General features: G+C 36.6%; 1 protein-coding gene across 2 annotated transcripts in view; it reads right to left on the reverse strand.

Moving 5' to 3' along the window:
- Positions 1-25,094, reverse strand: part of GABRG2 (gamma-aminobutyric acid type A receptor subunit gamma2) — a 62,005-nt gene that overhangs the window by 5,588 nt on the left and 31,323 nt on the right. For both annotated transcript variants that reach the window (XM_071758538.1, XM_071758537.1), the window contains exon 7: positions 1,917-2,069. In XM_071758538.1, the coding sequence (XP_071614639.1) occupies positions 1,917-2,069 (153 nt within the window). The remainder of the gene's footprint in view (positions 1-1,916; positions 2,070-25,094) is intronic.

Here is a 25,094-nt window from a genome sequence, read left to right on the forward strand (position 1 = left end):
TGCAAACATGGGCCAAGATATTAAATGACAGATCCCAGGAACGAGATCTGGGTTCACTGGATGCTGCAGGGATTAACTCTGGGTGTGAACATTCTTGTGTGGTCCCCTCGAGTGCTGCTTTGCAGAATATATTGGTTAGAAATGTTAGGATTCTAAGTGATTTTATTTAGTTTTGTAATTTACTTCTGGGGAGCCTCTAGTTTTACATAGGAAACTGAGTTTTAGGGTTTGTATGCTCAACCCCTTAAACAGAGCTGGAACTTACGTAAGAGAAAATCCTTGTGGAGAGTAAAAATCAATTTACTCCATTTTCCAAAGTAATCTCAAGGCCATTCTCAAATATTTTGTCCTGTTGGGATGTTTTGCATATTTCTAGTTGCAGTGTAGTGATAGTGTTGTATAAGAGAGATACTTGCAGCCATTATATGAAGTAGAAATTCATGGATATTCTTGAGAGTGCGTGATAGAGTAGGAACTTCAGAAAAAAAATGTGTGTAGATGTGTATTTGTGATACCTAAAGATATAAACCAGTTTCCTTTCTCTTGTCTAAGTGTCTTAGTTGCTACACATCATTTGCTGCTTGTTATTCAAGGGGTTTGTTGCATATAGAGCTGGAAGGGAGAACCTCACGGGGATCTTTATAATTGTAAAATTGTGAGGTCAGATTTCTCTCTATGCCAGAGCATTCTCTCTTCTGCCCTTCGTAAGTGACTGTAGTCTATAACAGATGAGTACTGAGACATTCCCTCACCACCTCTTTCCATTTCATAACTTTGTTTCCTCTACTGTGATGTGAAGAACATGAAAACTGCATCAGAACAGTTAAAATCCATCCTATTTTATATGACAAATTCCATACCGCTGATTTTTTTTTTTTTTACCTTCTCATTGGTACCAATTGACTAATTCTCAACACAGGGACTGGTTTCTACATCTAAGGAAAATTTAAAATAAGAGCTGAGTGCCTTTATTAATTTTATACTTTTTAAAAGCAGATTTTCTAACCTCTTATTAGAGAGGATATGAATAAGGCAATAAAATGCTTTAAGCTTTGTCATGGGAACTACTGGTCCTCTCTTCCTGTCTATCTTTCTAGGGAATTCTGGAATTGAAATGCTGTTCCTCATTTTGCACTCCAGTGCTCTGTTGAAAAAATTGAAATGCAGATGGAAAAACTAAAATTATTCTGACTTGTGTGGTTTGTATGTAGTAGTAGAAAAATGTGTTTGGCTTTCTCTAGTTCTATGTTTCTACTTCAGTAGTTCTTATAGCTACAGCTGCTTTGCACAAGCAAAGTTAGTTGGTATCTTTTTCAGTTTATTTTTGGAGCAGTTGCTGGCTGAATGTGTAGAAGTCACTAATTTGGATTAACTGCGTGTCACTTTTTTCATGTATAGGTTTGTATTTACCACCAAATTCCCCTGATTTTGTGGCCTCAGACCTACATCTGATTGCAGCTTAAAACAGAAGGCAGGGTGCTAGATTCTTCCTTTTTTACCACTAAAGCACTCATCCAGGAAGATTGATTCCTTTTTGGTCTTTATTTCACTTGTATTGCTAGACACCACAATATGGAAATAGAGCAAATAAAACTAATGCATTCCTGCCTCTAACCCAGCAATGTTCCCCATCCTCTTACTATATAGAAAAAATAGTGCTGTCATCAGAAAAGATGCAGAAGTTGTCTCCAATCAACAATACTCAGAGTTAAGTAAAAATAAGTTAAGTTAAAAATAAAGACATAAAAATATAAGTTTAGGCTCTGTTATTCCCTGGAAATGACTATAGCCCTCCAAACGAAAAAGAGCTTGTGTGAAGTGGTCTCTCCTCTTAAATTGAAAACTGATGATCCACTAAGTTGTCAGTTAAACGCTGTAACACTTGGGTTTTTTATTCCTGATCTTACTCAACTTACCCAGTGATGTTCTGGCTGGGACTGCATCCTTGTTAATCCAGAAAGAGACCCACGATAGCACAACAATAAGTGTACAGGGAATGTAGGTCTGAATAGTAAAATAACCCATTCTCCTGCTCAGGTTAAAGAAAACAGACATGACTACATAGTCTCCTGAAATGGAAAAACATAGAGATAGAATAACAGGTTAAAGCCAACACAGATTTTCTATATAATAGAATGTTCCTAACATGTGCCCTGAGTATACATGTTAAACTGATTCACCATTAGTACTGGGAACAGCTACATGCACACCTCTTCTTCAGCACTGCTGTAGCTCAAGAACTGGTAGATTTTTCCACTCTGTGAAAGTAAAAAGTCTTGTAGGTTTACTTCATGTACTTTAAGCTTTCAAGGGTAATTTCCTTCGTATAGTGTAGCAGCTTGTTTGTACCAAAGGCACTCCTTGGGACTTGCAAGTGACTGGTAGAGTCCTCTTACAGCAATGGAGTGAGTGGTGGTGCTCCAGCAAACCTCCCCATGCTGTCCCTGTTAGCATGCTTTCAGCTCTGATCTCATAGAATGCATACTTTTTGGTGTACTTACTATTCTATTAATCTTCTCCATTATTCTTTAGGGCTAGACTGTGTCAACAATTAAATTTTTGTTTACTTCCAAATCTTTTCTTGTGCTATCACCTCTAAAGGGATTTGAACCCATATCTTCTAAGTGCCCCAAAAAAGCCAGGCTCTCTGTTGCTCTGGTGTGCATGGCACATCATTCCCATTCAGCAGTTTTACAGCTTTGTGATTTTTTTTAATTTTTATTTTTTTTCTCTCAAACCATTAAGTAAATTCCATCTGGATTCAGGAATACAGCAAGGCTTCAGTTTTTGATGGTGTGGGTTTTTTTCCCCTAAACTGGAAAAAAAAGTTCTCATCTTTCCTTCATGTTACAGCACTCCTGGGAAATCTTGATTGCAAAAGAACTAGAAAACCCCAGGCTACACAAGACTTCATTGCAATTCAGTGAAATGCAGTCCAGAGAAGCCTCAAACTGAAACAGAAATAGGATTTGCAAATTTAGAGTGAGAGAGTTTTTTAGCATTATCAAAGGGACTCTATGGCTAATGTGTATTCTACTTAGATCAGTACCTTTAGTTAATGTTAAGTTATCTGTTTTCAGGCATAATTAAAATTTTAATTTCCCTCAGATTAATCCCTTTGAACCTGGTCACAGAAAAAACTTGATCACTTTTCAGCTTGTGCTTCTTTGATATATTGTTTTCAATATTAATGTCCCTATCCCAGGGATTAACTGATTTTAATTTAATTATATTATGTTATAATTGAACCAAAAAACTTAAACCACATATACATTATTTGTTTGTTGCAGGAGAAACAGATGAATACCAGCAACCAATTTGAATAACTGCATTCTGATTATCCCCTTAATTCACAGATAAATATGCATTATATATGCATACAAAAAAAAACCCAAAAGCATAAAGTTACTGCTGAACAGGAAGACTAAAACTGAGGTCATAAAATGATACTGTGACTCATTTTTCATCTCTCTGGATCACGTATTGACTTTCTGACAAGTGATTATTTTGTCAGTTTTGAGAATGAACTTATTTATTCACTCACTTTCATATATGCCATTAATAGCACTGGTATTTCAAAATAGGTTTTATTTTCCTTGCTGCTGTACTAGGGGAAGGATTAGTTTAAGTAGCATCTGTGTTACCTCCTGCAAGCTGTTTTAATGAGAATGCTCAGTGTTAGTAATGTACTTCAATGAGACAAAAAACTACCCGAAAAAAAGAGGTGAAATATAAACCTAAACATAGATGAGAACATAAAAAGCTACAAAAAATTAGTTCAGAACAGAAAAAGCTCAGATGTTTTCTGCTATCGCTTATTTTTCTTGAATCTATAGCTGCAACTGCTATAGATTCTTCTGGAGTAATTGAACTGATACATACCAGATCCTGGGTAACTACTTTCTCCCTTTTTTTTTTTTTTTTTAAATCTGTCCTTTAACCATTTTAACACTCTTGCCTTGTAGGATCTCTTATTAAAACAAACAGAAAACATCTGCATCCAGAACAGAAGTCAGCACTTTCTTACAGATGCTACAGTGAAATCCAAAACTCAGCAGCTGTGCTGAGAAAATGAAATAAATGACATAGACCAAGGTGTGCTGCAAGGACTTCATGCATTGTCCTTTTTCAGTAACTGTGTGTGCAACCCGAGCAAAATGGTGGTGTGGATACCATGAATATGCATGTATGTGTTTATACAGAGAGTAGTCTCAGTCCTTCCTTTTTATAGCCTGTTCCCACACACATTTTTTGTGTGTTTGTTCTAGAAAGGTTGGTAGTGGTCATCTGGTCTCCATGGAGATTGTTTGGATTTTTCCTTTAAAGCAAGGAGTGTTTCTATACAGTCAGCTATTACAATAATATTTTTACAATATTGGAGCATCATTTTAAAAGTATTTTTTTAGCTCAAAATGTACGTATAAAAAGCCTTTAAGATGTTAACTTACTTGTTAAAGGCCTCTGCATTCAGTAGCACTGAGCCATTACTTTGAGCTCTTGTCATCTCAAAGATACACTTTGTAGGACAATTGATTTCCATAGAGCCCCAGCAGTATCCTTTCATCGAGCTTTTGCTACACAAACTGTATTATTTTAATACTGGATTCTTAAGCAATTATGTTTAGAAATATCCTATCTCTGATGGCATGTTAAAAAATTTTGTTTCATGCCTTCACAAATGTTCACCTTCTTCAGTGCAAAGACTTCTTTTCCTAATGGATATATGTGTAAATAAAGTCCAAAATATTCCAGAATTATATCCTTAGGGAACACTGCATAAGCTCCTGACATTTATAGAGCAAGTCCACAGAGTTATTCTAGCAGACCTTATTTCTCATGCCTTGTAGAACTAGGAACATCTTACTTGAAAGCTCAAGGAAATGAGACCATATATACTTACATGGTCTTCAAGGTTTGTACTAGTGAATAAATTGAATAGGAAGAGGTAAAAACTTAAGTTTCAGCTATAACTTGTTGGGCAGTGTGGAGCTGGTGAGTCTGAAGAAAGGTTCAAGGCTGCATACATTCATTTTAGCTGTTACTTTCTGATCCGGGAGCCTGCTGGTACTGCAGGGCTGTTGTGTTGTGGAGTAAATTCCACTATTTCAGAGAATCTTACTAAAGAAAGGAATAATGTTAATAGCACAGATGTGCTTTATTTAATTCTTACCTTGCTTGCTTGGGATTTTGGGAAGTGGGATGTACAGGTGAGAATAACAGGTATAAGTTAGGAAATGCCAAGACAAGGCAAACCAAAAATTCTGTATTGTACTGAATCTCTCTTCAAACCTTGAAGTAATAGGAACAACTAAGTAAAGGTTTAAGGAAAAAAAGATTTGGTGGGATGCTCTAGAGAAGCATCTTGCTGGTGTTGCCTAGTTTCTGTAGGTGTTGTTGGGATGTGTAACAGCAGCCCCTTCTGAGACTTTGAATAAGAAAAGTACTCTGAGAATACAAATCGATGCAGGACCAAAGATGGGCAGGTTAGGATCAGTTCTCATGCCATGTGCATCCAAATGTAAAGTGCATTAAGTCCTCTTTGGAACATGGACTTGACAGTACTTTGCTGTAATTAAACTTTTTATTTTGCCCCTGTCTAGTTTTTTATCTACATTTTTTTGTTTTTTCTGACTCTGTTCATGGACTTCTGTGCTCTTCATCTGGGACCAGGTTAAATACTTGCTATTGTTTTCAGATTATCTCTGTGCCTGAGGTGAGTTTTCACTCCTGCTGTGAAGTCTGCACGAAGCTGTCAAATGAAGACATTATTTTAGTTAAAAATGGCCAGACTTGGTCCTTAGCACAATGTCATTCATTAGCCCTCACTTGCCAAACTGATAATCTTTTCATTATTACTTCATCTGCCTTCCCTGAGCTCTGACTCTTGTTTATCCAATATTTTCTACTACAGCAAGAAAACTTCTGAAGCTGACAGATTGCTGTTTGGAGGGCTAATACAGTTTTGGAGTTTTCTAGAAATGAGTAATAATGCAAACTGGCAGTATCTTTGTAAGATAACATACTTAAGTACTTAATATTTGGAACCCTCATTAGAAGATCTTGGATTACTTAGTCTTTTACTAGAGACTTCATATTGCCACCCATTCTAAGGTATTTATAACTATTAATTAGGTCTAGAAAACAATACCTAGATGATTTTCAATTTTTATTCTTCTATATAGATCTATATTTGTATATAATTTTTTTATCTGACAATGTTACAGCAAGTTAATCAGGGTCTTCAGTCACATGGAGGTCACATGTAGTCCCTTGGGAAAATGTTATCCAGGTAGTATTTATCCTCATATAAAAACTCATATCCTGTTATCTTCTAAATACGTATTCCTGACAGGTCTATTTGGAAAATCATGAGGTGTAGGGCAGGGCTCTGATTTGAGCAACAGCCTCTTCCTCTGCTACTCTGAATGGGAAACTGAAGTTTTTTCTTGGTGGCAACAGATCCCTGCTGCATGCAGGTAAAGTTCATGGGCCTTAAGTTGCTTCTAAAGTAGGAGATGTTTTGAAAAGAAGATGCACATCATCACAGCCTTAGTAAGTACTTTCAAAAGGTTTTATTTCTTACAGTCCTGCGCCAACCTAATTTACACTGACTCAAAGCATCCAGTGCAAACTTTAGAAACTGAAAATCTCCTACTACTGTACTCTTGTATAATATGGTAATTTGAATACCAGGATTTAGGCTCTTACAGGCACTAGAACTGAATTCCCTATTTGAGGAACCATCTGTGCCTATGTCCTGGCCTAAATCCCAAAAGTTCAATAGAAGGAATTAGTCATGCCAGGAAGCATAGCCAGGGGGAATACTCACTGCACTCAACTGATTTAATCAGCACAGTGGGTGTGATCCTTCATTGCTTCCCGGTTGTGGAACCATTAATACCTGTGTGAGGTGAATGGGAAATTATACCCATTACTGCTCTCTTTATGTGTGTTTAAATGACTGCTCAAGTGTAAGGTACTGGGGCAACAGCCCTCTAATTTGTATTCAGAAGTGCTTTGGAAGCTAGTGCAAATGCTAGATAAAAGAACAGCTTTCCAACATCAGAGGAAATTGGTGTCTTAATTATAGTTCAGGTAGCAACAGCTACAGCTGGGATTGTCTCGAACTTTCTATTATGCAGTTCTGTTGAAACACTGCTAGATGTAAGTAATTAAAAGAATTACAGACAAGATGAAAAAACTATCGCTTGACCAGCTGATGAAGTTACTTATATGCATCATTTCAGTTAATTCTCATAGATTTTGAGTGGAGAAAATTAGATGTCCTTTCTGTTAAATATATGTAGTGTAGAACAGGCAAATACAATTGAGTGAAGGGAATGGCCTTTTTACATGTTGGCATTTGTAAATAATTTCTGAGAAATTATTTCTGAGATGCATCAGAAGTGTGACCAGAAGATTGAGGATGAGTGATTCTCCCCCTCTAAATCTTCTAAATGTTATAATTTAGCACTTTGCATGCTTAAAATGTAAGCATACAAAGCATACAAATGTAAGCATTTTCTCTGTGGAGAAAATCAATTGTATAGGAGAATTTTGAATCAATAATTTGCAGAAGAACACTACCAAGTATCTTTGTTATACCTCTTCAAAACTTGAAATTTGCCTCTATTAGATGAACTTTTGAGACTGCCAACAGGAAGAAAAAAAAAAAAGCCACAAGCATAATATAGGAACCAAGCTCTTCCAAAATTTCGGACCATCTTTTGTTCTCTCGGGCCTGACCAAATTACGAGCAACTATGAGTAAGCTAGGTCACTGCTTATGATAATTAATAAACATAATTTTGTTAGCACAGCCACTTGGTTCATACAGACCCCGACATCCATCAGCTCTCCAGATTGTTTTTCCTCCCCTAATTTTGTACAGGAAGAATAAAGGAAAGTACTTTTTAAAAAAAGTGTTTAGAGAACCGTATGAAAACATAGAAACCTTTTCTCAAAATTAACTCATATAAAAAAATACATAAATAATTAACTTGATTATATATGTTAAAACCTATCCAGTTAATTTTTCTGTATGGAATATGCGTACTCGATAAAGCAAATAAAAAAAAATGTGCCACTGGAGGGCACTGTCATCTCAAAATAAAAATGAGAAACGCTTGCAAGTCTGGCAGTGGAAAACTGAATATTAAAAATGACCGATAATTCTCCTTATTGAGTGTTTATGCACTCCAGTGGCATAACTGACTTTTTTGGTTCTGTTAATAGAGGGACACTTGTAAGAACTAAACTGACTCCAGTGTGACGAATATTACCAAAGTAACATCACTTTTGTGCTACAAGTAATGGTTATAAACTACATAAATTGTTAACGAAGAACAACTGTGGCAGCAGAATTTATCATCTTTTCTTCATAAATAACTAATAGATACATCCTTGTTCTCTCTCCCTTTTACTGTTAACATGGCCAACAGTCTCATTTTCTTTTAGGCACAGATCACAACTAGCACTGTTTCTGGGGTTTTTTGTTGTTGTTTGGTTTGGGTTTTTTTATTTTAGAGAATGAACAGGTAAACAGGTAGCTAAATGGAAAAGATGTGTTTTGGTTTTAGTCATCTTAGTGGAAATACCATTAAAATAGTAACATGATTTCTATAAATACTTCCTTAATGGTAGGAGCTCCACAATTTTGTCATTGTCAGTACTCTTACTCTGAATGAATAATATTTTTTTTAAAAAACACACTTGATGAATTTGAAAGAAAAAGGTTTTAAAATGTCTAGAACATTCTAACAGAACTGAAAGGCTTTAACCATTGACAAGTTTGTTTCATTATGCATCCACACAAAAAACAGGAGGGTATCAGCCCTAAAGGATTAATTGGTTAAGTCTGCATTATTCAGATTTCTAGAACATGTCAAAAACATCTGTTAGTGTTCTAGAGCTGGCATTATTGCATCTTGCTTTGTATTAATTCAGTGCTTTACATTGCTGGGCTGGAGCTGCATACACAAATCCTACCAAATCCAGATCATCTTCTAATTCTCTGTAGCTCCTAAAATGTCAACCTCCTGGACCACTACTGCCTAGAAAAAGCCTATCCAAAAGGTTTCTAAATGCATCCTACTTTTTTTCTTTAAAAAAGAGTTAGTGTTGGAGCCATTTTTATACAGATATTCTGTAATACTAACTAGTTGGTAAACTTGTGGGTTGCATCCTGTGAAACAACCAATTTCCATGTGCCCTTCTCCCATGTCTGGCACACTTAGGGGTAGAAAGGTTACCCAGAATCTGCTACAACTGGAGAAATAAAAATAAAAGCCTTAGTAAAATATAGACAGACTTCTTTCATGTCAAAACAGGTGATGGGACCTGAGTTTTGGTGTATGCTCTGCCCAACAGTGGCTGGATGCAGGTTAATGGCCCTGAGAAAGGCAGGAAAAGTGGAGAGTGGGAGAGATAAGGAGTCAGACCTCAGTGGGAGGGGAGATGGGAGTCAGACCTCTCACCCGAATCAGGCAAGTGTCAGACTGTGAACTGCATTGTTCAGTACAGCTCTAATCTAGGATGAAAAATAATGTAAATAGTTTAAGATTGGTGTATTTGTCCTGATGCATCTTCATTTGGCTTTTGTCCTCATCTCTTTTCTTGCCATGACAGGGTCTATATTTGGAATTCTGCTGGCATTTACTGTCTTGGTGAGGGTACTGAGTCAGCCTGAAAATGTGATTCAGTGAGATGTCTTGCACTGCTACAGTGATCTGAGGAAAACAATGTTTTTCTAAACACTCAATTTTCTGTGAGGATTCATTATTCTCTTGTATAAAACCTAAGGTGATCTATCTTTGATGTTTTTTTCTTCCAACAAATCAAAGCTCCTGTGTCTGCCTAGTTCAGTACTACTGAAACAGTACTTCTAAACTTGGTATTTAGCATGTGAAGGTTTGATATTAGCTCCTCCAGTGCAGTATATTTTAACATCTGTTTTAGGCAAAAAGTCACTGGGCACATAATTGACTTTTCATTAAAGGGAGGACATGGATCACAGTGCTGATCATAAGCTGATGTTTATGAGACGTACTGGTTTCCTCAGCTAAAAATGAAAAGTCTGGGAAAAAGACAATCAGAAAGAACACTGTCCCCTAGATATCTGACCATGAGACCTTCTCATTATCTCATTCTTTGCAAAATGCCCTTTTCATTGTTTGTCTTTCACATTTTTTCTTTTTTCATTAGCAGGGATGGAATAGACTGCATAAGAGCCAGGCAGTTTTAAAAAAATAAATCTCTTCCTTTTCAAAAATACTCAACAATCCTTTTCTCCAAGGTGTAGCAGCAAAATACCACTATTGTGTCATCAGGAAGTCATCATGTGAAATAAAATACAGTGCATGTTTAGCCTTTAGGGCACAAAAAGAAAATCTGACATGGCATTGTAGACATCCTGCAACAGCTTGGAAACACTTGGTCACAATGCTGCCTCTACCTGGCTGCTGGCACTTGCTCTGCCTGGAAATTATGTAAAGAATGGGGTAATTCACAGCCATGGCTGATACAGCACAGCACCTGTAATATGTGATTTCACCCCAGTTCTAAATATCAATTCTGAGCTGTGATTATAGCTTGATACGTAATGAGGTAAAGCAATATTAAGCCTTTGACAAAGTTTTTATATATAGAAGTCCATTTATATATATAAGACAATCACTGGAATTCAGTGAGTTGCAAGCCTGGCTTTCAAATTCCATTCCAAAGGATGAATCCTGACTACATTGCACATCAGGATGGAGGGCAGGGTATGGGAGGAGATCTTTATTGGTTCTGGTTTTTGTTTTTTAGGTTTGGGGTTGGTTTTTTTGAGAGTAAAATGTCTGTGTATGTGAATGTTTTGTTATCAGACAGCTCGATTTCCTCTGGGATCTGGGAGAAGAGAACTAGAATTATTTTGTGTGAAATGACAAGCCCAGCTGATGAAACTCCTGTGAAATGAGATTAATCATTGCAGCCATCCAAGCAAATGAAATTTCTTTATGTATGACATGACTTTCTGCCCGACAGTTCTTGATTTTGTTTGGTCCTTGGCCACTCATTCCACTAGAAGGGTTTTTTTTTCTCAGTTCATTTGACAGAATGTGTCCCACTTCTCATTAGTTTCTAATTATAGGAGGAACTAACGTAATGACACTAGACAGTAATTAAAATCTATTACTGTTGTTCCCACCTTCCCTTTGAATTTACAGAGTCAAGATTCACCCTAAGAATTTTCTGTTGCTGGAAAATGTCACTATGTGGGAAATGTATTGAGGAATTGAAGGTAAACTTAGGTCTCTTTCTAAGGCTCCATCTGTGAACACTAGAATCTCAGAGGGAAAATGAATGTTACTGACCCTATATATTTGCATATGTTTTTTTCCTTAGGTCGGGACATAATTACAAACAACTGATCATTATTGTTTGTTTTCAAAGGTAGCTGAGCTACTACATTGACATTAGAGAGCACAGGAGGATTTTTAGTGTGCAGGATTAGTGTTCAGATGTGGCAGCAGCATGATGGAATAGATTGCAACTGCTGTGAGTGAGTCATTATGCTTGAGTGTGTAAATAATCTGCAAATTATAGAACCTTCTGCTTCCTTTCCCACTTTACTCTGCCTAGAAAGCATCAGCCCAGGATGAAAGTTCAGTGTCTCATCTCTCAATGGTTAGGTTTGTAAATAATCAGTTTGACTTACTGTGACATAAAATTAGAAGAAAAGAAATTGTGAGGATGACAGAAATCTCACGTAACCTAGAGAAAGTCAAGAGCCTGAGTTTCCAGGCAGCACAACATGTTGGGGTGGTGTTCTCTTAGAAACCTTGCTGTGCCTGGCACAGTCAGGCATCCCCTGTCCTTTGCTCTTTTGGATGTCTTGATTATCTGAAAAGTTATTCACTCATAGCTAAGGGCTCTGTGCATGCTTAAAGCAGTGGCTTGATGAATTTTGAGTATTTGACCTATTATCACTGTAATAATAAAGGTTTTGATACTGTGAAATTATTAATGTGAGCAAATAAGAATTGTTTTATTATATTTAATTCATTTCAAAGTATCCAGACAGTATACCCACTTCCTGATAACACCCAACCATGCCTGCTCTTACACAGGGAGAGAAACAGAAATATCTGCCTTGTTTCCTTTCTTGAAAGCATGAGGTATGTCACATCCCTGGTACTTTAGATCAAACACACTATCAGGATTCTGGGAAGGCACGAAATAAAAATTTTTCAAAGCTATGTAAATTTTTAATTTTGAACTTTACAGCAGTTTACATCAAAGAAAAAAAAACAGTCGCCATTTTTTATGGGGTGGTAAAGCACAACGTTTATGCTATACCATGTGTCTGTGTCTTTGTATATTGTTGGACTTCTTAGACAACTGTGGATTTTTGTGGAAGAGAGTGTCTGTAACTCCAAGGGCAATAAGGTTAAATGTAAGATGAGAAAACAGGAGTGACATCAAAGGTGGCACTTTGAGGCCAATGTTAAAAGCTCTTAACATTAAGTACCTGAAAGAACAAAGTTTAAAAACAAATGGTGAGTCAAAAGGGACAGACAGCTCCAAAAAAGTCAGCAAAAGTCAGCTATTAGGTGGACTGATTTTCTTCATGGTGTTATCTTGGCTAATCTGACACTAGACAGGCTGAGAAGCTGTTTATGATCCAATGGATGAGTGTGTGGACAGAACTGCTCCCAGAGTGGCTGAACAGGATACCCACATGCCATCCATCTACTCTAATGGAGGCTTCCTAAAATTTGAGAATTAAAAATCATATGATGGTCTCTTTGAACACCACAATAGAGGAAAAGGAAGTATTTTTAGTCTAAATAACAACAGACTTAGACATGTTAGAAAACTCCCTTGAAGTTAGTATGGTTTACAAAGCTCTGTGAATGCCCTGGTTCCTCAAATAACTGCACAAAACTGGTGTAGTTTGTAAGTCACTATTCCTCAGATTTGCTTTTACATCTTTAGAAACTGTCACACATGGCAAACAAAGGTCATTCTGAAATTCCTTTAAAAAACTTTCTTTGTGGGAGGAGAGCAATTTGAGGATACAGTGCATTTAATCTTTGATTTGGATGTTTCCAGTTGTTTTCAGAGCCAGGAGACAGCATTACGTAACCCTGGGCTGCAATAAAACTTGATGTTTTCTGCTTCCTCTCAAGAGGACAGAAGGCATGACTGCATGGAAGCAACGTTCTGCAGGGGAGCTACAGATTTCACAGATGCATTCTGTGTCTGAACCCCCCAGCAGAAGAAATATTTATACAAGAAAGTACCACTCAAACACCAGCATCTCACTTCCACTGAATGCACAGGGAGATTACTGGAAAGACAGTACCATAAACAAAAAGCCTGAGGGATGCTGGGAGGAATAATCATGTTTATTGCTCAACTTCCAGCATTATTTTTTTCTTTATGGACTCCAGTTCCATTTATTTTTGGCTCCCTTTAAATATTTTAGAAGACTTCATCAGTGAATATTTAGTTCAAACCCCCCAGGAAACCAATCTAAGTAACCAAGAAAAGACTAAAGCTCACCCTTGTAAGAGATCCTGGAAGGCAAAACATCAAGGAGCAGAAGTAGTAGAGATCAAACCCAACTTTATTCAGAGTTCAGCGTGATTGGCTACCAAATATCATGGCCTTTAAAGAGCTAGGGCAGTAATAAAATAATACTTGGAGCACACGAAGATGACAAAAATAGGTAGCAAAAGGTAAACTGGCTTGTTGGAAACAGCACAGCCCAAAAACATCCTGAAGAAGCTGTGGGCAAAGTATTTCAGGTCTAGTCTCAACTTTCTCACTCCAACAGCTGTAGGACAGCCCTTTCTCTTCTCTCAACCGCTCTCTCCTCCCTTGGAGGTTCTTTGGAACGTGTGTGTACTGTATTTTTCAACAGTATCTGTCAGATTCTCCTCTAAACTTAGGTGGAAGTCACTGAAAAAGAAAAAAGCTACTATTTTCCGTAGTTACATAATATTCCTGGTTGTGTTGAGACTTACGCAATAAATCTGGCCTCTCACACAAAAGACAACTTGAACATATTTGTTTTTTGGTTTTTTTGGGTGATACTAAAATGTACTACTGTAGGCATGGTCATGCAAAGAGGCAAAATAAACTCAACTCGCAAATATTCCTATTTAAAATCAGAGCATGTAATCCGTGCTCTTTGGACTGGTCTGAAGCTCTCTGCATTTTTTCAAACATCTTCTTTAAAAGAAGGCAAAACCTGAACTTAGTTCAGTTATGTTGTGTTTCTGGCTTGCCAGAAAACAAACCAAAACAAAACCAAACAGTCTGTATGATTTGAAAATGTTTTTTATACAGCATGGAGACAAGGTGACACGGTCAGAAAACAGAATTTCCGGATGATTTCTAATGCTAAGTTCTTTTTTTGAGATTTCTTAGTACCTGTACAGGAACTGCAATGCATGTCATGGCAGATGAACTGGTAAATTGGTTACACCAGGAGGAGCTGCTGTTTGAGTCTTGAACATGTTTGTGTATGTGTATCATACATAAGGTGAAAGGAAGAAGAAAAATACACTTTTTGTAACTATTTATGAAGGTTTACTATTAATTGATGTTCTGGTAACCTCAGTATCAGCATGTGGCAATGTATGGTCTGTTTGTATAGTAAGAAAATGAGCCCTGTGCTCCTTCTCCTAATTTTCTTAACTTCTTTCTGAACCTGCAGCCAAACGTAGCTGCCTTTATGATTCCCAACATCAATACTACTCACTTATGAGCTCACTTTTCTTTTTACATTTAATGCCATGTTACTGTTAATTAATGGAGTGATTGCTTTTTTGCTTTGTGGACACTGGTAGAATGACCTATAGAAGCAGATACCTGACAGAAGTCTCTTAGCCTGTCAAGTGCAAGGAAGCTTCCTGTAGCTATGGTGTATAAAGATACTTCAGTTCTGAGTCCCAGCCCGAGATGTTTTACAGTGACAATAGTGATGGGTCTATGTAGATTGTGTTAGGGCCTCTATAAAAGTAGTGGACAAAAGTGTACTTTTTTTTTTTTTTCTAATTGTTAATGTGTGGCTGCCTGGAATTCGATCTGGGATAGATATATTTAACTGGTAAAATAAGTGTATTTCACTCTCACAAACAGAACTAGAAATTAATATAAACCACTCTTGGAGTTTGATCATTCTGGAGCATATATATTCTATTTTCTTGATTTAGACATGTCTGTGTATAGGTATTTCAGCTTATTGCATAGGTCCTAACTAGGATTTTGACTTATAAAATTCTTCCACAGCAGGGGAGTTTGGACTTGCTGGGAGAGCATCTTTTGAACTAAGAGAATGAGTGTGACTCCAAGTAAATCAGTCTTCTAATCTGAAATACAGGAATTTTGAAAAACATACTGTGTTTGGATGTTAGAGGTCTACGTTGCTCAAAAGCTCCAAATGTTTTCTTCATCTTCTATGGTCTGTTCAAGGCATGGGAGGACCAGCTTTGTATTTCAGTGAATAGATATCTGCCTCCCTAGCTTTTGAGCAGAATCTGCTGTCTCACAAGAATAAATTCTTGCCTAGGTGAGCTGCACTTCTTTCTTGCTGTACCTGCAAGTGGCTATACTGGAACAGAGTACTCTTGTTAATGTAGATGTGCCAAGATATCTACCTCAAGCTAGGTGGTAACTACTAGGATTTAGAGGTCTAGAGTTACAATTCGCTATGAAAGCTTAATAAAATAATTTATTTATGTGATATACATGATGTGAAGGCATGTATATTACAAAAATAATGTATTATATACATGAGTTAGAAGCTTTAAAAATACTACAAATACTATAAACTATATACTTGGCAATTTTTTTGTGAGAAGACTCTGGATCTGTATTTAGGCTCCCTTGTTTGAGACTAACTTAATGTTGATGTTTTGTAAATGTATAAAATCTATTAGAACCATAATTTCTAACTGTAAAATCTAGGCAAGCCATTTCCCTGGAAAAACTATTTTTCCAATGACAAATGCAAAAATTTCAGAGACATTTTATTCCATATTCTTAAGCAGATAAATCCATTATATTACTCTCAGAGATTGCCTAATTACTCATGACTTCTCATCTATTACTATTAAGATATTCTGAATCATACTTGTGGGGTTTTATAACTACTTAGAAAAATGTTAAATAAAAATATCATTACCTTATTTGTTTCCAGCTTGAGACAATTCTCTAGAAAAGGCTTTTAAGACTGTTTGGGAGGTAAACAGTATCCTCATTCTCCTGCTATTGGTTTGCCTGGGGACAATGCCTGCTCTGTGTGCAGATTTAAATTGTTTCTGGTTTCTTAAACAGTTTGTCTGGCAGAAGCCAGGTGCAGAGCTTCAGCAATGAGCAAAACAATCTTGTTCACAATCACAACTAACGTGTAACAGCAGAAATATCCACTGGCAAAAGCAGATATTGCAAAATAGTCTAAGGTGCAACTGCTGAGGAAGTGAAATGAAAAAAAAAATAGCTCTAATAGAACAGTTATTTGTATGCTAAGGAGAGAGATGGCAAATGTGTTTGGGCATATCTTTAACTCTTGGGTTTTTTAGGAGGATATTACTGAGATCGGGAAGGAAGTAAAATTGTTGGAGGAAAGAAAAAGAAGCTGCCAATCCCAAAATCTATTTAGCTACTGGAAGGGGGGGGAATTATTTTAAAATCACATAAGAAGAAGAAACAAAGGCACTGAAGCAGAAGATACTACATGATGTTTAAACTAGTAAATTAACATAGAGTTAAAAAAAGTTAGGTGTCAGAGATAGGGAGAGAAACTACAAAAAATGGCCAGCATTGAGATTGTGTTCTAAAATTCTCCTTAATACCAAGAGCAAGAGTCAGACAGGCCACACAGACCTGCATGCAACAGGTCTGAGGGGAAGAATAGAGATGAAGAAGATGCTTAGTTTAAAGATCATGTCTCGGAAGAGAGAGCTATGAATCATGAATAATTTATAATCAGTGTTGCCATTTGAAGTCAAACAGATCAAGCTTAGGATGTAAAAAAATTCTTTAAAGACTGCAGATACCATCTTGAAGTTTCAGTTACCAGCTTCAGAAGAATAAAGGTAGAGCTGCTGCGTGTATGTAATCACCCAAGTCCAAATTCTACAAGGTATTTAAATGGCTTGACCTTTTCAAGAGGAGACCTTTGAAGAACTATTTCTCAAATAGACATATTCAGGATAACATTCACAGCTACTACAAACCAGGTTCCCCTGGGAGTCTCCATTCCATGATGCAGTGTCAGTACCATCACATTGGATGTTTCCAGACCAGGAAGTGCAACTTCTTAATATTTTCTTAAAAGTGAGGTTACAAGAGTGTCAGTCCCAGAGGTGGAATCTTTTTAAGACTCTCCTCTTTTAACATTTGAAAATGTTATGTCCTGGAAAGATTTTAAAAATGAACTGTCACTTCTAGATCTGAATCACTGTGTGGCATACAAAGAGCAATGCACTTGGAGTCCCCTAGGACTTGAGGGAATGGGTAATGGTGGACTGAGCTCTACCATGTTGGCTGGAGTGGACTCTGCACATTGCTGGTGTAATATGAAGCCACTCTGTAAGGTCTCATATATATATATATATATATATATATATATATATATATATATATATATATATATATATATATATATATATAAACTTTTTTTTTTTTTTTTTTTTGAGTTTCAGCTGCTGTGTTTGTATGTCCATAGAGAGATAAGGCTGCAACTGGTACTAGGCCCCAGAAAAGGCTATTATTCTCAAAAAATCATCCAGTGCTTTTTGCATTTGTCTTCCTTTAGAGGTGCTATCATTAAGGACTGGAGGCTTGAGATGACAGGTTTGATTCAGAAGTGATGCAGTGATCATTCACATCTTTCAGGTGTAACTTGTTAGAGATTCTCTAAGGGACAAAATTACTTCTGGTGTTACTTCAGATGCCATAGGAGAGGGATACTTAAAACTCAAGAGGCAAAGCAATGAAATTGCAAGCAATAACTTTTTCCACCCAACAAAAAAGTATTTGCTTTGAAAGGGGCTCAGGAGTTTCCTGGATGAGGTGTGGAAATCCCGTATGGAAATGCCATCCAGTTTTTTTTTTAAGGGAATGACATTCCTACCAGACAAATGCAGCACTCCTCCTCCATAGTGCTGGTGCCCAGCAGCAAATCTCCCTTCTGGATGAAGCTCTGCTGGTGCCATTCCTGAGCAAGCACTTTGAATTCATCTGCACATACGGTGAGTGGGAGAGAAAGAATAGCCAGAGCCAAGGGAGCATTTTAAATACTTCAGTAGAGTGCAAAAGAGAAGTTGGAAGGTTGCTTTTTTGTCATTACTTTGAGTTTTCACTGTGGAAATGACAGCAGCGTTGTCAAATTGCACTGCAACACTTCCCAGCCAGATGAATTTTAAACATTTGATTATTACTAGAAGTAGAATAAGTTCAAAAGAAGATGACTGATGGTAGTTTTTGAAAAATACATGTTTTACTGATGTAGCTTCCTCCCTCCTTCTTGATCCTAACAACTGAATGTGAACATCTTTTTAAGCAAAGTGAATGTTTGAAAACATAGGTGTAAACAAAGTTCTCCAAGCAACTCTCAACATAAAGCAATTTTTGTTTTGTAGTTGTATTACTATGAACTAGCAACCTTGATCTTGGATTATAATTCCACTATCATGGAAATTATACCTAGAAGAAAAAAGAGTTTGTTTCCCCTAGCTTTGTATTCCACAAGTAAGTGGATTTTAGAATTTTTTTGTGTGCTTTGCCACATCAAAAATAATGTTCTTCATTGCCCTTTTTTGAAAGGCCACTCTTTCCTTTAATTTTTTTTTTTAATTGCTTTTTAGGTTTTGTGCTACAGGTTAGTACCTGTAGCACTGTCTTCAGATAGGCATATTAGCAATTATCATATTTTTATCTTTTATTTTGGCTAGTACAGGTGGACTAAAGCTTCCTCATTTAGCTCATTTAGCTAACCTGAAGTGTAGGCTCTGTATAGTGAGAATTTTAACTTGGGCTGAGTTTCCTCATTTTCAGAAGTTCTAGAGTCAAATATTACTTCAAGAACACTTCTATGTAAAATTTTTGTTCTCTGGTCTGAGAGAATCTTCATACAAAATGTCAGTATATATTAGAAAATTACTTTATAATTCCACACAACAAATCCAAACTGTTTATCCAAATTGTGTGTAAAAGAAGTGACATTCTTCAACTTACAAGTATTTGGCTGTACACTTCTCAGATCCTTTCTGTTGTTTCCTGATTTCAGTTCAATTCCCAGTATTATCATTGGGATATTTGGGCTTGTAGAACTTGAGTTCCATCAGAGGTTGGAATTACAGTATCTTGTGAAAGGTAATTAAAAATTAAATAATGAATAGATCTTTTTATAAGCCTTAAAACTGGCACTGTTTAAGCTTTTGTTAAAACTTAGAGGAGTATGTTGTGTTTTATCCTGTTCCTTAAAGAAACCAGACTCCAGAGAAATGACTTTGAGAACACCTGTGAGGAATTCTTGAGCTGCTGAAAAAGCTTAAACTGGCATTTACACATTCATTAGACAGTAGGGAATTCTGCCATGAGATGCAAATCTGTGAGAAATCAGTCCTTCTGCTCCCAGAACTATTCGTTTTTTCTTCTTAATTTTCCCTAGAGAAAGTTTCTTACTGCACCATGAAACCAAACCCCATTTTTATCTTTTAAGGATGCAGCATTTAGGAATAAGCTGGGCCACTAAGAGATAAGAGGTAGGGGTAATGTTTCCTCTCAGCTCATTAGCTTCATCAGCACAGCATTATATTTAAGGATATGGTTAATTATAAAGCTCCCTAATGAAGCAGAGGTGGGCAGAAAAACTGGCAAATTCAGCAGGGGAATGTCTGCTTGTGGGTGCTTTTCTGTTGACTTGTTTCAGAGTGTAACCTCAGCTGTGGCGACCACAGCCAGTATAAAGTGATTTACTGTACAGGATAGTACTGATGGGGAAGTCCAGCACCAACAATCTGAGTTGCTACAAAGCTTTGAGATAAGGACCCCATAACCAAGGGTTCTACACCCAAATTGCCTTTCCCTCTGTGAGAAGATACTGTGGGTCCTTTTCTCTCTGGGATTTGCTCCTAGGACATAAAATGAAACAGTTAATGAGTTCAGAGAAACTTTCCATTTCCATATTCCACTATTCAGAGGGCTGATCTTTTCCTCTCTCATTTTTCTTCTTTGAATTACAGAGCCACAATGGGGTTTTAATATTTGCATTCTTCTTAAATCTCCTACTGAAATCTGTTACTTTTCAACAGTCTCTCAGAACTGAAAGACATCATCGATTTCCTATACCTATTCTTGACAGACTACTTTTTTTTCCTCCAATATTACCAGGCCTAGTCATGCAGTTTTTGATGACTGCTATTTAAAAAAAATAATAGCAGGAAAAAAAACCTTTTTACTTCATATTCAATCACAGTCCTGCTTTTTCCAGGATGGTAACAAATTGTGAGAGTTGAGAACTTTTATTTCATAGCTCAAATCATTACCACTAGAGCAAACATAGCCAGTGACCAGGATGCTGTCACAAATTGCCCTGGTTATTGCTATTGCACTTGTACAAAGTTAAAATACATATTTCCAAGATATTGCTGTTTCACTTCATGATTTCACAACTGGAGCAATCTAATAGCTCTGTTCCAGACCAGTAGTTTGCTGCAGCAATATAAGAAATTTTAGTCAACTATAAGAGTGGTTGGGAGTATTCAAACAATTTTTTAATTTTATTTTTTTAATAATTTTTGTTGGACAGCAGCAGCAAACAATCTAAGAAATCACTACCCGTTCTTTGAATGTATTTTTTTGTATTTTTCATAACTAAAGAAGGGATGTTAAGGCCAAATAGCTATAGCTATCTGTAATTTGTACGGACAGGGTGTGAACTCATTTTAGGGTGTTTGGATGAGGATAAAGGGGGCTTTTTAACCTATACACTCACTGAACAGACGCAGCTTCCTATGACCAGTTGTTACCTACACAATATGACTACTTCCTCTGCAAACTCATTCTTGAAATGAGAAGAAACTGGGCTAAAATCAACAAGAACCCGTGGTTTGCAATAGTAACATTTTTTAATAGTTTTCTCAGTTCTTAGAACTATACACAAGAGAGAACAAATAGCAATTTGCTCACTGGTTTCATTATTATTTCTAGTCACTAGCACTAAGACAGACATAGGGTGTTTTGGTACTCTAAGCATTAAATCCTGAAGAATATTTGAAAATTCTCTTATGTAGGGCAGGATACAAGAAAGTGTTATTACGTAAATTTTATCCTGAAGCTCTTTAGCCTTAATTATGCAGTCTTCTTGAGAACAGCAAAGAACTCACTTAATAGACTGTATCACTTTTTGAGATAAGTGGCATATTTATAGCTTCTATAATGTATATCAAAATGAGGACAATTATGCCATGCTTAAAAAGCTGATGTTAAAACACAGTATTTACAATTAAAATATTGTTTTAACAGTAAAAATGAGGGAGTTAATGTTTGAAACAACATTACAGTACAAATATTTGAATGTTACTACCATGCTTAATATTATGCTACTATGTTCCTCTGTCAGAATGTGTTGCCAATGTTAGAGGATGACTTTATGGAATTGGAGATAATGTGTATCTAAAAATGTAAGTAGGACATTTTATAATCAGAAGGTACTGCAGAGTTTTAGGCGTTTGTACATACTGTACATGTTTTCATTTAACATCCCACTCTTATTTTCTTTCTGCCTTTCCTGGTTTATTTGGTAGAAAAAACTTTAAAATTCAAAGCTCACTGGGAAGGTCTATTTAAACTCAGTGGTGTTAAATTAGTTTCATTTGCTTTTTACATTGGATATTTGGCTGGATTTGGGTATTATTAGCTCCTATCAATGCTGCCTGACTCAGATTCTGTCGTTATGCAGACGTGTACGTCCTACTTCCACTCAGCTTTTCAATTGTATCCATTCAAATGCAGTGACAATATCCCCTAACAAAACATCATCTTAGATAAGTAGATTACTAAAAATGCTATGCAATGAAATGAAATGGAGAAGCTAGAAATTGCACTTGCAAACCGAAGGGATTTAACTGTAAGAACAGCCTTAGAGGTGTATGTTTATTATTGAGGACACGTATGTGCCCCAGGCAAATCCAAACTTACTTTAAATGAGCTATCCCTGTGCTGTAAACATGAACATTAAGCTGTTCATCACCTTCAAACATCCTTAGAAAATTTATTTTCTGGTTGGTTATTTGAAGGAAAGACGTTTAAGACAAATTCACTCTGCTACTTTGCTGATTTTAACATAAAATTAAAAATATTCAAAATTGTTTTTCTTTTAAATAATTTAAATATCCTAAATTATCAGTCTTGCTATTAAATGAGCAAATATTATTCTTAATATTTCTTATATATAAATAATATTATAATAACCATTTTCTGTTATATCCACAGAACAATATGAATTACAAAATCAGTCTTGCTTTTTCCAATAACCCTACATTAGGTTCAGTGGAAACACTTGTATTCCATGTTACCCTTTATTAATTCTTTACTCATATATTAATATTTCGTATCTTTACCTGACCTTTCTAAAGCTCAGTTTAAACTGTAGCAAGCCATGCTTTCAAATATGGCAAACCTTCAGAGACAGAAACTCAGAAAACCAAACGGGACCATTAGAATCTGTTCAGTTGGGTAGTCTGGGTAGTCATGCTGGGGTGGGATGAAAGAGGTTTCAGGCCCCAGCAACTTTTCTCTGGGGACAGTCATGATTTCACTTTGCTGGGGTGACTCAACTGACTTTGCATCTAGGAAAAACTGAGTAAAAATGGTCTGAATTACTGTCTCTGTAATTTTAGAAGGCTTTAAATGCCTCTCAAAAGATAAAATCATCAAAGAGCCTTTCAGCTCTTTTTATGATGAGTTACAATCAGATGAACTTGAATGGCGATCTTATCAACACTTATATCTAAAAGGTGAGTGTCAAGATGATGGGGCCAAACTGTTTTCAATGGTGCCCAGCAACAGGACAAAGGGCAACAGACGAATTGGAACACAGGAAGTTCCATCTGAACATTAGGAAATAATTCTTTACTTTTGAGGGTGACAGGGTACCAGAACAGGCTGCCTAGAGAGGGCTTCAGTACAGGGCTTGGAGTAGGTGATCTTCAGAGGTCTAAACCAGAAGCTATACAGATAGAAATTTGGAAAGTCAGATTCTTTCAACCTGTAAGAATTTTAAACATATCAATTCCACAGTGATAGTGGTTGTTTTTTTCTTCCCCATTAAACCACAGAGATCTAGCCCAGCATTGTGAAAGACATAGTGAAGCCAAGGAGTCTTTGTTCTGGATGCTTTATATTGCTTGAACACCAAAGCAATGATGACCCTTCCATCCTCAAAGTTTCATTGCTACTGCTTTGGTTTGGGGGTTCCCACTGCTTGCCATAAAACTCTTTCCAAGGAGTCTTACAGCAGCTAACAATATTCTGGAGGTGTATTTCACATGGGTGCTTACACTTGCCCTATAAATGGGAAAGATCCATTTTATGGTGTTCATAAGAAACCATGCCAAAACTCAGTAGTAGTTATATATAACTTACTTGGATTCACAAGTTTCCTTGTTGGAGATGTCATTTGTGTTAAGTCTCTGCTTCTCAGTCTGTACTGTTAAGGTAACAGGGATTTCCCTATTGCTCTGCTGTCACAGGAATGGATTCATAGGGACTCCTATCTGACTACAGGCTGCATGATGAGCAGAGAGGTGTTGGGATGAGGAAAGAAAGTCAGGGAAAACTGTGCAGATTTTCTTGTCTTTTGAGATGTTGCCAAGGGCTGAAGCAGACAGTTGACTTGAGTCTCCTTCCCAGCCATTCCAGGAAAAGCCTCTTTCCCTCTTGTCTGCAACTCATAGTCCAGTTTGTTAGGAAGCCTTCATCTCACTCCTGTCACCTTATCTGCTTCACAGGGATTACTATACATAAGGTTCTATATTTTTCTGATTTTTACAGTTCTGGAAAAGCACACATACATAAATCTTAGATGTCTGCATGACGGAGAGGAACCAAACAGCCTACTTACTGTATTAGTTTGTTTATACAGTCATAGGAATTAATCTATAAATACCAATTTTCTGCACAATTAAACAACTTGAATGAGAAAATCTGAAGAATACAGCAGGTATCAGAGGGAGGGAGTTGTACTACATCTTTACTCTTTGAAAACACGAGCCTGAAATGTAGACTGATTATTTTCGATGATCAAACTTTACAACAGTTTACAAAAACTTTAGCAAATGTTTGTTAGTTGCTATGGTTTGATAAATCACTAAACTGGTAAGAGTATCTGGGTTATTTGAAAAAAGTTTTATTATTAAAACAAAAATAAAAATATGCAGGAGTAGTTACCTTAGACTGGTTTTATCCCCTGACAGCAAAATCAAACTGTTGTAAACTCCCACCACAGCAAAAATCCTCCTCCAGCTGACAGAATCATCTATAACCTTACAGAATGGTGGTATCTGAATGCTAAATAACTAAACTCCTCTTCTATTGTATTTCAAATAATGATAAGTTTGGTACAGTAATATCAAATGATGTATGTCAGTTAAAATAAGGGACGGTTTGAATCAAAAAGAAAACAAAAGTAATTGATAAGGAAAAGTGCGCCCTAGTACTCTCTTTCTGGACAGGTGTCAAGAATATTTATATTGGAAGTAAAACCTTGTGATATAGCTATTAAGCTATTTTAAGGTTATCTTAAGGATATTAGCTTAGAGATGAGGATTTCCTCCAAAGCAGTGGACATGACAGTAGGTCTGTTCAGGCTGGTGTCTGCCTACAGCTTCAAACGTTTCACTGTCCTAGAGAGACACTATTAAGCTGAAAGGAAAGTTGAATTATGGTTGAAATAAAATTAATTTTCAACCTGGGTAGGATGAGGCTTTAGATCCCACTTGAGTACACTGCTGCATTTTGTGCTTGGCCTGTTGCAGAGGCAGTCTGAGATGAGTCGCTTTGCTTTTTGTAATTTTGTTTTGAGAGCAATTCCAC

This window comes from Heliangelus exortis, chromosome 15 (assembly GCF_036169615.1).
Source record: "Heliangelus exortis chromosome 15, bHelExo1.hap1, whole genome shotgun sequence".
NCBI lineage: Eukaryota > Metazoa > Chordata > Aves > Apodiformes > Trochilidae > Heliangelus > Heliangelus exortis.